The 13,188-nt window shown below is 39.9% G+C and overlaps 1 protein-coding gene across 12 annotated transcripts in view; it reads right to left on the bottom strand.

Annotated features, from left to right (window-relative positions):
- Nucleotides 1–11,749, bottom strand: part of LOC105937707 (serine/threonine-protein kinase BRSK2) — a 156,264-nt gene extending 144,515 nt beyond the window's left edge. For 11 of the 12 annotated variants that reach the window (XM_021324833.2, XM_012879179.3, XM_012879181.3 and 8 more), the window contains exon 1: nucleotides 11,286–11,749. In XM_021324833.2, coding sequence (XP_021180508.2) covers nucleotides 11,286–11,379 — 94 coding nt within the window. In that variant the 5' untranslated portion in view covers nucleotides 11,380–11,749. The remainder of the gene's footprint in view (nucleotides 1–11,285) is intronic. The other variant, XM_012879187.3, reaches the window with a different exon arrangement.
- Between the last annotated feature and the right edge of the window lie 1,439 nt (nucleotides 11,750–13,188).

The raw sequence follows: 13,188 nt of genomic DNA, 5'->3' as shown, positions 1-13,188 counted from the left end.
TAGAAAGCAAACGAAGAACCAAACAGATCAACTGAGTAAAACTCGTTACGGTACACAGCCTAAACAGCTAGATTTATTTTATTTCTTTATTTATTGGTACTATTGGCCTTTAATTGACAGTTCACTGACAGAAAATGGGATTGAGCAAGAGGGGAAAGACATGCGGCTAAGATCCACAAGCCCGGACTTGAACCCGGGACGCCCGTGTTTAGGACTGAGGGCCCAGAACAAGGGCGCCGCGCCTGAAGACCCTTAGCCAGATTATTTCAAATAATAAAACTAATGAGAAGATTGGAAACAGGTTAGCATCTATAATGTTTTCGCATCTATCCTGACTTTAAGAAAACATTGCATACTGTTAACCAGGAAGTTCTAACCACAAAGTTTTAAACATGTATTTTGGATAAAATGATTGCAAAGTGAAAGAAAAAAAATTGAAAGGGAGACAAACTTTCCAAAATGGCTAATCTTAACATTGGTGTACCTCAGGGTTATACATTTGGTCTTCTGCTATTTAGCTGGCAATGTCTATTTTCCAACAAACAAGCTGCACCAAAGTGGTGCACAGCAAAAACAATAAAACATTTGATAAGAGTTTAAAAACAAAAAGTAATGTTTTTTCTTGATGTTTTCCAAATAATGTAACATGTTGAAATGTATGCAGATGATGTGGTTGTATATACATATATATTTCTCGTTCACCATCCCAATACAACAACTACTTCTATAACTACACTGCTGTTCTACGTTCTGTTGCTGATGCATCTATAGACATCATGGCAGCAAAAGTCCAAAGTATAATTAAGGCATGCAGTGTGTAATTATACCTGAAATGTAACAGTCAACCAAATATTGAATCATAGCAGGGCTATGATGTTGCGATATTGCACACATTACTCTTACGACAATTTGGGAGCACCAAATGAGATCTTAGAACTATAACCATCATCCTTCCTGTAGATAGCTGCACCTCAAGTTCACTTCCTCCTGCTCCCTGGTGCACATCTATAATCTGTTAAACTTGAATGAAACAGAAATTAAAATTCATACATTCGATTTAGAACCTTATCCATAGCAAATGACATTGGGAAGTAATGATGGATACCTCCATCTCAGATTAATATATCAGAGCAAAGTTAATTTATTTCAGTACAATGAAAAACTCATTTGCATTTCTTTTGACACACAACCTTCCTGCAGCTGCTCACATAACATGTCGAGTTCAGCCAGAAAAACACACAAGACTCTTTGTCAACAAGACAAACACAAATGTGTTGTTAGAAGGAAATTTCCCTATAAGACAGAGGGACAGGAAAAAATGCTGCCTGCTATGCTAATGCTACAAGCTAACGCTACTATCTTGATGTCTCAAAACAACATAAAAGGTCCGTAAAGCACAGTTTTCTGCAACAGTGCAGTAGTAAACCTCCTCTACAACATAAGCTGACACTATCTGCTTAAATATTAGCTTCACAGACACAGCAGGGTTCTTACCGGCGCATTTCAGCGTAACTGGCCGTTACATTAAAAGTTGTCAATATTATATTGATTAAATTAGACCGTTAGCGTAATAGTGCTACGTGCTAAGGTAACAGTATGACACAGATATTTGAGAGCAACACAGAAATGTCAGGAAAGCTCTTGAACGCGCATCAGCGAAGTTGTAAACCTCGCAGACAACATAAGCTAATGCTAACGTTAGCTTGAAGAGAAGCCCAATGATGGGGATATGTCTGGGCTCCCCCTTCAAGCTGCACAACACAACACTCCACTGCAGGAACGCATAATGAAATACTGAAACAACACACCAGCAACACCCCCAGCACAGTAAGCGCACAGTACGCCCGAGTATGTGGGAGTCTTTACAGTGTCAAAAAAGAAAATACTAAATACTCCTGTGCAATAAACCCAGTAACTCTACTTCTACCTGTTTACTGGCTACCACTTAATAATAATAATAATAATAATAATAATAATAATAATAATAATAATAGAACTTTATTGATCTCACAATGGAGAAATTCACTTCTGCATCTTAACCCATCCCCTTGGGGAGCAGTGGGCTGCCACTGTGCGGCGCCTGGGGAGCAATTGGGGGTTAAGGGTCTTGCTCAGGGACCCAGAATGGCAGCTTGTGGGAGCTGAACTCAGAACCTCTGGGACTGAAGCTCTGTGCTCTAACCACTAGGCCACGACTCCCCTTATCAGTTATTAATCCATTATTCTCCATTTCATACTGTTCATATTGTATAAACTATATATCAAATCCACCTATCTCATGTACATAACATATAATGCTCATTTATTCCAGCATTCTCTCCACTCATCACACTTTGGACATGTATGTTTGTATGTGTAGGTGCACCTGTACATAACTTCCATCTCCCACATGTACATAATAACAATAATGTGTATTATTGCAAAATAACCATTGCATTATTGTCTTAACCTGTCTGCTTGTTTACAATGTGTTCTTTATAATGGACACTGATTTGTATTGGTGCATTACTGTGTTATTGTATTATTATACAAGTACACACCTTGTAAGCATTTTACAATCCAGGGTTAAATTCCTCATATGTGTACACATATCTGGGAAATAAAGCTGATTTTGATGAAGCAATTATAATAGATTAATTGCATGAGTGATTCAAAGCCACATACTTCCATACAAGTTATTAACACCATCAGTGTTATCTGTTCTACTGTTTTTAGGGATGCCTAAACTATATGTTTTTCTAAATGAGGGCTGAAATGTCCTCTACTTATCGGTTTAGCCCTAATTAAGAAAGTTAAATTTAAACTTGTCACATTGTAATGAATCACATTTTTTGTTCCTGCCCTGGTATCAACAATGGTATTGAGTATTTTTCTTAGTATTGGTATCAAGCATCATGAAAACCCTACTTACAGCTACTGAAAATCACAAACTTGAGTTTCTAAGACCATGATGTTATCTAAGACCAACAGGATTTTAGTACAGAAATGCTTCTTTATGACCATATTATAGTCTACACAGTCATGGAAGGTGCATAAGGAGCATGAGAGGTGGATTGTGAGGCAAAGCAACTTTGAGTGATTTTTTGGGAGACTGTCCAACAAACTGAACCACAAAAAGAATCTGTGAGAAGTTGTCAACAAGATGAGACCAGAACCAACAATGCAGACTGGCTGAAGGACGGCATTAAAAGCGAGGCGGGCACCCGGATTATCTCAGCAGAACTACAGGCTGATCTCCTCCATGGCACATCGCATTGATGCAGTAATTCATGCAAAAGGAGCCCAGACCAAGTATCACATGGAGCCACTGTACAGAACATGGACTTTTTATTAGGCCCACATTTCTCTGTACAAATCCTTGCTGGTTTTATTATATTTAAAATAATAATATATTCTGAGAGCCTGAAGTCTGAGTTTTCATCAGTTGTAAACTGTAATTAAGGCTTATGCCTAGAATCCAGGTGTGCAGGATGTTACGCAGCTTTTGGATTTTACATGCTCTTATTTATTATCTTGAAAATGTAACCGCAGAAGAAATGTTTAGCTAGAAGTAAGGATCTGATGAGATTTCCAGGAACTATTAAAGAACTAACCTGTTCATGGTGCCATTATTCTGACGTATTACAACTTCAATAAGCTTTATAATAAGTAGTAATAATTGTGTTTAATTGTCTGTGTGTTTGCCACCGTCACACCCAAATGTCCCAACTGCAGGACAGTAAAGGAATTATCTTAATCTGAAATATGTGAGCTATAATTTGTGCACCTTTAATGTGATAACAGCATATTTGGACATGTGTGACTGGACGGATCCTGAAAACATCAGACCAATAAGGAACCTGGAAATTAATTCCCAGCTCAAATCTATTCAGTCAAATCTTAGCAAATAATTTCACCCTGAGGACTAATAAAGTGTGTTTATTGTTATACTGTTACAGCAAAGCAATAAAAAACAGAACTGCTTATGATTTTTTAATATCAACATTTGAAACAGTTTTTCAGTTTGTCATTTAAAGGAGCCTTTAAGGTGGCCTGAACCCCGCTGGTAATGTGTTTGCGTGGTTTTATCGCCCTCCGAATGCAAATGAAGCGGCGTAAATTTAATATGAGCTGCTTTACATTTAATGCAGCATAATGAAGCAAAGCCTGCAAGTCTAATAAAACACGGCGGCGAGCCAGCAGCCAACACCTCAGCATCTCTCTAACGCACATGAATACATGGGCAGGGAGCCTTCCCACCTGCTACCTGCTGATAATGAAGCTGTGTTTCAGCCACCTGAAGGCAGGCAGTCAGCCATCTGCGCTGGGGCCCTCCCTGCAGCTCGCATCCTCCTCCATCATCACGCACAAACACTCCTGCTACAAGGGCCGAGGGAGCGCGGTCTTTAGGACGGTCCCGTCAGTAACGTGACACTTTCATTAGGACGCACGCTGGGACACAGACCTGTTCTGATGACGGCTCACTGACAAATAAAACTAAACGCTCTCGTGTCTCCGCCGTCATTATCCTCAGAGTGGCAGGAGGCTCAGCAGTTGTCTGGATGCAGAGCCGAAGGTTTACGGCTAGATGAGCACATTCAGGTTTTTCCTTTTAAACAAAGAGCGACCCGATTATTATGACTCACCACATTTCCCAACATCCTCATCCAGCAAGCTTTTTTTTTGGTTTTATAATCTTCCTTTCCTTTAGCCAGAATACATAGGAGTCTATTAAAGTGGTCTCCAGGCTTTCTGGAGGTCTTCCAGATTCCTTGTGGACTCCGGCTGTTTATTTGTGTTATATCCAGTGTCCATCACTCCTAAAATGACAGGCTAAAGATGTCAAACACAGAGATTATGATAATTATCTTCTAAAATTCATCTCCAACATTTAATAATAACCCTGGAAATTTCAACAGAGATACAGCAACTTTCAGAGGAAAAGATGAAGGTCTGGGTTAAAAAAAATTAATGGTATTTAGCTGCACCGCAGCGTTATGCTATTCTTTTGGAATAGTCCAAATGTTATAGTTACTGTTAATGTTTTCTTTTCTTAGTAAAGTCACAGACTAAACCAGTGGACCCTTGTCCTGCATGCATTAGGTGTCATCTCAATTAAATGCATGGATGATTAAGAGGCTTCTGCAGCGTTTGATGGCTGCAGAGGAGGTCATGCAATCATTTGAATCATGCGAGCTTGAAAAGAGACGCATCTAAAACATGTAGGACAGCAGCTCCTGAGGACCAGGGCTGGGAACCACTGCTCTGAACCGTCATTCAGCTGGGAATTTAAAAGCTTCTACACTCAGGGGGCGAACGTGTACCGTCTACAAAACCAAATTTGCATCGACAGGGAATTATCAAAGAGGTAATAAAAAAAAAAATCTTATAAAATAAGTATGAGAGTAACCAGAAAGTAATGATCATGGGGACGATGCATCCAACAGTTACCAAAAAAAAGGGGAATCTTGTGAATAACTTCCCATAAAGCGGGCATTTGAGCAGGCATTGCTCCCGGGCACCGCACATGGCCCACTGCTCTCCAAGGGGATGGGTTAAGATGGAGAAAGCAAATTTCATTGTAATGTATGTTTCAATTACAAAAAAGACGATATTACTATTACTATTTGTTGATAATTTTTGGTTATTAAGAAAAGAAATCCTATAAAAATAAGAATTTGGATCTATTGTGACAACAGTACATTCCAATTACAGATGTCTGAATACCTTAATAACAATTTTCCTCACCGTTTGTTCCAGTAAAACATCAACAAACAATAAATTAAAAAATATGATTAGATGCAGTTATTGTGTGCAGTCAAGCGATTAAAATTTTTTTTAATACTTTATGTAACTGGTGTCTTGAAGAAGCCTATTTTAAAAATGGTTATTTTTTCAGAGCAGTATTTATGTTTAAGAGGCAATGATGCAATCACAGCCAAAAAAAAGAAAGAAAGAAAGAAAGAAAGAAAGAAAGAAAGAAAGAAAGAAAGAAAGAAAGAAAGAAAGAAAGAAAGAAAGAAAGAAAGAAAGAAAGAAAGAAAGAAAGAAAGAAAAAGACTAAAAGCTGGTTGTTAATATTTTTTATCCCTAATTTCCCATCTTGATGCCTAATAGGTCTGCCTAAAAGGCTGAAGCAGTTAAAGTACACAGTTATATATCCATAGCCACATGTAGGCGTGTAATGCTCATATTGTTCAGCTGCACCAGAGAAAAACAACAGTTCAGTACGTCAACAGGCCATTCAGAGCCGGTCAAAAAGCAGATCAGAAAACCTGGGACGCGACAACAAAAAGAGAAAAATATTAGCAGTCGGCATCCTTACGGTAAAGACCAGAAAAAGATCAGAGGCTCTGATTGGAGGAGAGCTGAAACCATCCACACTGTCGGCCAACATTTAGAGAACGAACGCTGAATGGAGTCTACTAACCGCTGTTTTTAAAAAGGACTTCTTTACCACAAGTCCCCCGCCCCCTCCTCTACAGACATGAACACAAACTAATTGTTTAGAGTCAGCACAGCCTCTCACCACTCCGCAGGACAAACATGGAGCCATTGTTCCACATGGAAGAATAACATCAGAGGAGGCAGTTTTTTTAAAAAGCTACCTATTAATTATAACTCAACTGAGTTGAAACGAGCAGTTTACTGTTGGGATTTCTTTACTGCATCATTTTAGACTCCTTTGGTAGAAACGATTATAGCATTAAAACAAAACAAAAAAAAAAAAAAGAGGAAAAATAGCTTCTCCATTACAGTAGGCTACATTTAATCCTTATATGGCTAGCAAGACCAACAGACAACTCTATGTGAAAAAATATTAACACAAAGTATGAATCCTAAAAAAAATTCAAATTTATAAAGCATTTTGAACTTGAAGTCAATCAGCCAGATATGATCGGTCAGGCAAACTGTAAAACTTTATTAATAATCTGCTATTTTCCCCTTGATTAAATTCAATAAAGCTAAAAATCAGTAGCACACACAAGAAGTTCAACAACAAAAAAATTATAGAATACAAGTCGTACAGTTTGTGCAACAGATCAGGGCATAACATACTGTGTCAGCAAGCTAATGCTAATGTTAGCATGCTAATGATACTGAAAAGCAGAAAAGCCTAATTGTATTATTTTATGCCCTCTACAGTGTACATTACCTTCACAATAAAAACTGTGAATTGATTTTATAGATGGTAACTGTGATGTAGCTAATGTTTTTATGTGCTAATATATTATTAGCTTGTTAACATTAGCTTTTACGGCAAATTATTGTGATTTAGGGTTGGTAAAAATCTCCAACTGTAATTTTCCTTTTTTTAGTGCACAAGAAAATTGTGATACAGAAATACTAGTGGTACTAGAGTAAGTTTAATCAACAATTTAAATAATTTTTACTTTCACAGAGACTAAATCAGATTATTATACATTGCAGCCTGAGATAACCAAGCATGGTAGCGCTATTGTTAACATCTACAGCTAATTATTGCAGTTTTCAGACTTAAAACAACAGTTTCTGCTTTAAGTAGCACACAAATCTGACGCAGATGATTTCAAAGAATGCTCGATACTTGTACACAAAATGTACAATCTTTATTTTGTCCAAAAATTAAAATATAAGTTCTAAATCAAGATGTCTCACCGTTTGTAATGCAGCTTAAACCACCCTTACAGAATCAAACAGGTGCTGTGCTTTGATTCATAGATATTCATAAATGTTTATATGGGGAGAATATTTTATGTGGTATTGCTCAGGACAAGCATGATGACTGCTGCATATCTGATTCAAACTGTTAGAAATTGTCCTGAAATCAATTCTAGGCACTGTCAAACCTGGCCAAACCACCCTTAAGGAACTACCTATACCCTTTAAAACACATTAAATAGATCTAATTGACTTTAAATCTGTCTTTATGGTGGAACTGAAAATAACTTATTTTATATAAAATTGCCTTGAGCCATTATTTTCTGTATCCAAGTATTACAAACACAGACACCCAAGACCCGAAATGCCCGGGTCTGCTTATCATCCTACAATAATGGCATATCCTGATGCTTAACGTTTTACAAGCAACTTCAATTTTAATAATGTCTTCATTTAAAACTGGGATAGCGCCATTGGTCTTTGAAGAAGATCATTTTACAGCTTCTTGTGGTTTTATAAAAGAATTACAAACCCCAAATACGGAGCACAGAACAGCAACACGAGCAGATTCAGAGAATCAGAAATTTTTCTTAATGATGAATGTTTTTAGATCTAAAAAAGGTCCACATTAAAAAATGTATATCACAAAAGCAATGCAATTCATTTCAAGTTCATTCACAAAAAATATAGATTTTTAGGAGATTGTAAAATTTTAAGGATAAGCACCTGAGAATATAAAAAGGACGATAATATCAGTTGGAGAGAGCTGTTAGTTTGCAGCGTTTCTTTCCTCTCATCTCCCAAGAATGCAGGGAATGTAAAATCCGGATGAAGAAGCTGGCTAACAGAGACGACCAGTGTTTGCCACAAACAGTAACACACAGTAAGAGCCAGCGAGAGCTCGGCCTGCACTCGTGTAGGAGGTTCAGCGATATCCGGAGTTCCCAGTCTGACAGCTCAGCACCAGGGATCCGGGTTCACACCGAAAACCAGCAGCCAGCAAACCGTCCTCCCTCAGTCTGCAGCATGAACTGCAGCTGCTTCATCACCAACACTAAAGCACATGTTTGCATCTTCTCTAAGCTCTTCTGGGTCAACGCACTTTCTATACCTCCATAATCACACCTTCGCCCAGAGGGAGGAAAAGAAACTGCGGCATTAAAGTGAGGAAATAATATGCTGTGCTCATTTGGTCTGTAGTAGTGCGGCGTCTCATTCAGAGCAGGAAACATAAAGCCAAAGAAACAACTGCGAGATTAATTTAGATCAGAAGAACAGAGCTGCAGGAAAACTATTTTCTCTTCATTATTCTCTCCAACATGGAGCTGATGCAACCCTCGGCTGACGTCACTTTCTGCTGAGGCATGAGCTTCTAGAAACAGCCTGCAGAGTCATTTGAAGATGTGTGGATTAAAGAGTTTTTACTGATGTGAATGCATTCACTACAACCTGAAAAGCCACAAATAATCTTTTTACTGCAGGAGAAATTACACTTCAAGATGTCAATAGTCACACAACAGTTCCTGTTTCATACTTTAACCTTTTCATCGTTTGAGGTGCAGGAATTTATATTTTATGATCTGCACTTCTGCATTTCTTCAACCTCATAACAACCAGCTTTAGAGTTAAAATCACAGCTGCAACAACCTACAGTGGTGAAGAACATCTGCAACGTAGCTCCAGATGTTCTTCTTTCTTCATATTATTGTATTTCTCTGAAATGAAACATGCACATTCCTTCCCACAGCAGAACACGAGGACGACTACAGGCCTGAACGGCTAAAACTGGATCTGTTTTTTTTTTAAAAAGAAACAGATCAGAAACTTCAGCCAGATTACACAGAGATGGTTTAAAAATAAATGAACCTTTAGTCGTGTTCAGTCTCTCTGCTGAAGAACAAAGAAGTAAGAGAAAAACTGTGTGATTAATATGGAGACAACACCGTCTGGAAGATCCAACTCCGAGTCTACAGACGGGCTAATTGGCTGGCTATGAATTATTCACCCCGCAGAGGAAGAGAGCTGCGAATCACTTTTACCTGCTGGACCGGATTATTCTTGGCCGTGTGCGATCACAGATGGCCGAGCATCCAAAACAGGGAACCTGGACTCAACCGACCGAGCCGTAAACAGAACGGCCGAGCTGCTGTTGGACTCCCAGAGAATCCCCAAAAAAGAAGATCTGCCTTGTTCTGTTTTTTTAAATCCTCCAGTGAACTTTTAAGAAAAGAAAAGGGTACCTTGTGAAATGCTGCAGTGGAAATCTGTAGTTTATTACCCAGCTGGGCTTTTATGGTCAGTTTCCATCTGTTAGGGGGTAAAGAATACGGCACTAAGTGACGAGCGTCACTGATCAGTTTCCAGCTTCTGCAGTTTACGTTTTAGCCGGACTGACGTTCTAACGTCTCAGATGCGTCTGAAACTTCTACGGCGGTATTAATTGATACGACGGGTCGGCGGCGTCTGGTACTGATTCAGACCAGGACTACAGCTAAAGATCCCACCAAGCCAAGATCACAGGTGGGGTTCCTCAAGGCTCCACTCTTGGGCCCCTTTAATTTACGGTTTAAACGATAAATGCAGTGAAATGATGGAGCTTCTCTACGCACACTGACCTCTCAAAGCACTTTGCACCAGAGCCACATTCCCTGAATCACACAGGAAAACGTGCACCGACATGCAGACCAGTAAGCAACTAGCGTCTCAGTTCCTTGTCTTGCCAAGGGGAACATCAACGTGTAACAGGAGGAAGCTAGAATCGAACCAACAACTTTCGGATCGCAAAATAACTACTGGCAGTCGCCCCAGACAACATCTCCCACCCTAGGTATGATTTATATCAGTGAGTCAGTTTCTCAGCTGGTTGACGGGTCAGAATGTTTCACCGACTGACTCAAAAGGACCGAGAGGAACTCGTTATCTGGCGTGTAGATTCATTCCATCAGGTCTCCAAAGACTCCTGTGCTCCTGCTGCACATGGTTTATGATTACCTGTTTAAATGCTGTGAAAGCACACGCTCACATGAGGTTTGCATGACAGCGGCCCACCAGGCTCTAAGCTCTGCACCTTCTGAGTTTGATGTCCTTCACCTGTGCTGACTCAGCTTTTTACTAGACGCTACACAGAGATTGCTAATTAAACAACTTAAACCACTGCAACAAAATAAAAAAAAAGGATTTCCTCTGATGAGACGATGGTGTCACTGAGCACTAATGACACTTTGACTTCTGCTACCGTCACCAGACTTGAGTGGGCCTGGACCAGAATCAGAACATCTGACTTGCTGTTCCAGTCTGAAGCAGAACTGTGCTGCATTGGAGCCAAAGCTGCAGCATTTCCCAGAGCTGCAGGTCTGGAGGGTGCAGCATCTCTGCTCTGCCTCTTCTGCAGAGGCCCCGGTGACAGATGGATGACACTAAAAGGCAGGCGAACCTCACCAGGGCCCATTATCGCCCAGCTCCGTCTGCCTGACAACAAGCATTAAAGGCACATCATCGCCATCAGCAGCATTATGATGAGCGCAGCTCCGTTCTCTGCAGTCTGCACCCGCATTCAGGAGGCATGTCTCCGCCTCCCGCATCTCCCGCATCCATCGGCGCACTCAGGACGCGCAGCGCCAAACTGTGCGCGGAGCAGGTGCGGTGATGGGGCGGTGTTCACTAACCTGTCTGTCCTTTCCCCAGCGTCTTCTCCAGCCGGTACGGTCCCACATAGTTGGCGTAATGCCCGCTGTTGGCGTCCTTGCCCGTGGATGACATGTTGTGAAATCTGCGTGGGCGTGAAACGACCCGCACGGACTCGGTTCTCTGGTGGGACGCGTCTCTGCGGCGCGGCCGGAGTTCGCTTCCCTCCCGTCCGTCCGTCCGCGCGTGGATCTGCCGCTGGGTCGCTTGCGATCCTCGGCGTCGGGTGACCCGCGCGTGGAACGTGCGTGTACGCGTGACTGTGCGCGTGTGCTCGCGGTCCTGCGGGGGGGCGGGTTTGGTCCTCGGTTCGGCTCAGGCTGCGGTCCCGAATCCGGGTGTCATGGTGTTCGGCCGGAGGAGCGGTGCGCGGCAGCCCGGTTGGGTGTGATCTGATGATGGGACAGCATCTACTGCTGCCGCCGGTCCAGCTGCCTCCAACAGCTCCACGTCACTAATTACGGTCACTTCCGGGAAGCCTTTCAAAGTAAAGCCACCTCGCACAGATCCGCCTGTCTTTATTGACGATAAAAGCCACTGGTGAAAGATGTCTGAAGCAAAATGTAGTTTTATTTTATTTTTTTAATATATTTTTTCTGTTACAAGATATAACCCAACATCTAGAAAAGAATGACATCAATTTGTACATAAGATCAAAAGTAAATAAAAATAATAATAAATTATGTCTACATGAAATCCTGTTTAATATTAATCAGTGGCAAATATTTGATCTATTTATTTTATCACAACTACCAATTTTAGTAATATCAATTATTACTATTTGAATATTATTAAACCTTAATTGAATATTTCAATTTAATGTTTAACATTAAATCTATTCAATAGTGTATAATGTTGAGTTATAATGATTACATTCTTGTTTTACTATTAATATTATTTTTATTATTACTACAGCTTTCAATATTCTACTTGTTTTATCTCTTAGTTAACCCCAATGTTTAATTGATTACAGCATGTATGAGCTAAGAAACGTAATATCTAAACAAAAGATCTAATAGCTGACTATTTTGCTTATGGCTGTTTAAAAAAATATATTAATGATCCCTCCCACTAAATTTAAAAATATGGAAAAAAATAAAAAAATTTAGTTGCTGTAGAAATAATTCTGCACAGTTTCTTCTGTAAAACATAACTTATAAATTTCACAAGCTTTTTTAGAGCAATTTATCCTAACTCAATAAAAAAACAGTCATTCCTATAAATATCACAAAATGTTTGAAATAAACGATCAAAACATTTTAACGAATTCATTTAACAAATCAAGTAACTGTAAACGACACATTGGTGCAACAATAAGCAACTAATATAGTTAGTTATACTTAAATGGAAATGGTCTGAATTATTATCTCCATAACTTTATTTAAAATCCTCAAGTCATGTTCTAATTCTGTTCATTTCATGCCAAAACGAGTTACACGTGTGTCTCGTTCTTTTTTAATTGACTGTTTAATAAATTTGGTTCCATTGTGAAAGTCTGTTGGACTGATTTCCGCCTCCAGTGCAGCTTGACGCAGTAGCTTTAATTAGATAACGCGCATGCGCACTTCGTAGCTCTCTTTTTTTCCTGATTGGATTCGGGTCGGGGGTGACAGCGGGATATGAAAGTCTGCCACTCTTTTTTTTTTTTTTCCCCGGAACTCTATAAATAACCCAAAATATGGTGGAAACTAAAATATTCCGAAACCTCCAGAGATGCAGAACTCTGAAGGAATCCATAAAACGTCTCCAGAACATTTCTCCTGGTAATTTCATGGGTTGTGTGGAGAATCCTTGTTGCGTCACTGTGGGAGGTGTGTGTGTGTGTGTGTGTGTGTGTGTCGGAGTGGGAGAATCAAACATGTCACGCTGGGACACTTTCAGTTG

This window comes from Fundulus heteroclitus, chromosome 4, assembly GCF_011125445.2.
Source record: "Fundulus heteroclitus isolate FHET01 chromosome 4, MU-UCD_Fhet_4.1, whole genome shotgun sequence".
In the NCBI taxonomy this organism is placed as follows: Eukaryota; Metazoa; Chordata; class Actinopteri; order Cyprinodontiformes; family Fundulidae; genus Fundulus; species Fundulus heteroclitus.
This window is presented reverse-complemented; position numbering and strand designations above follow the sequence as displayed.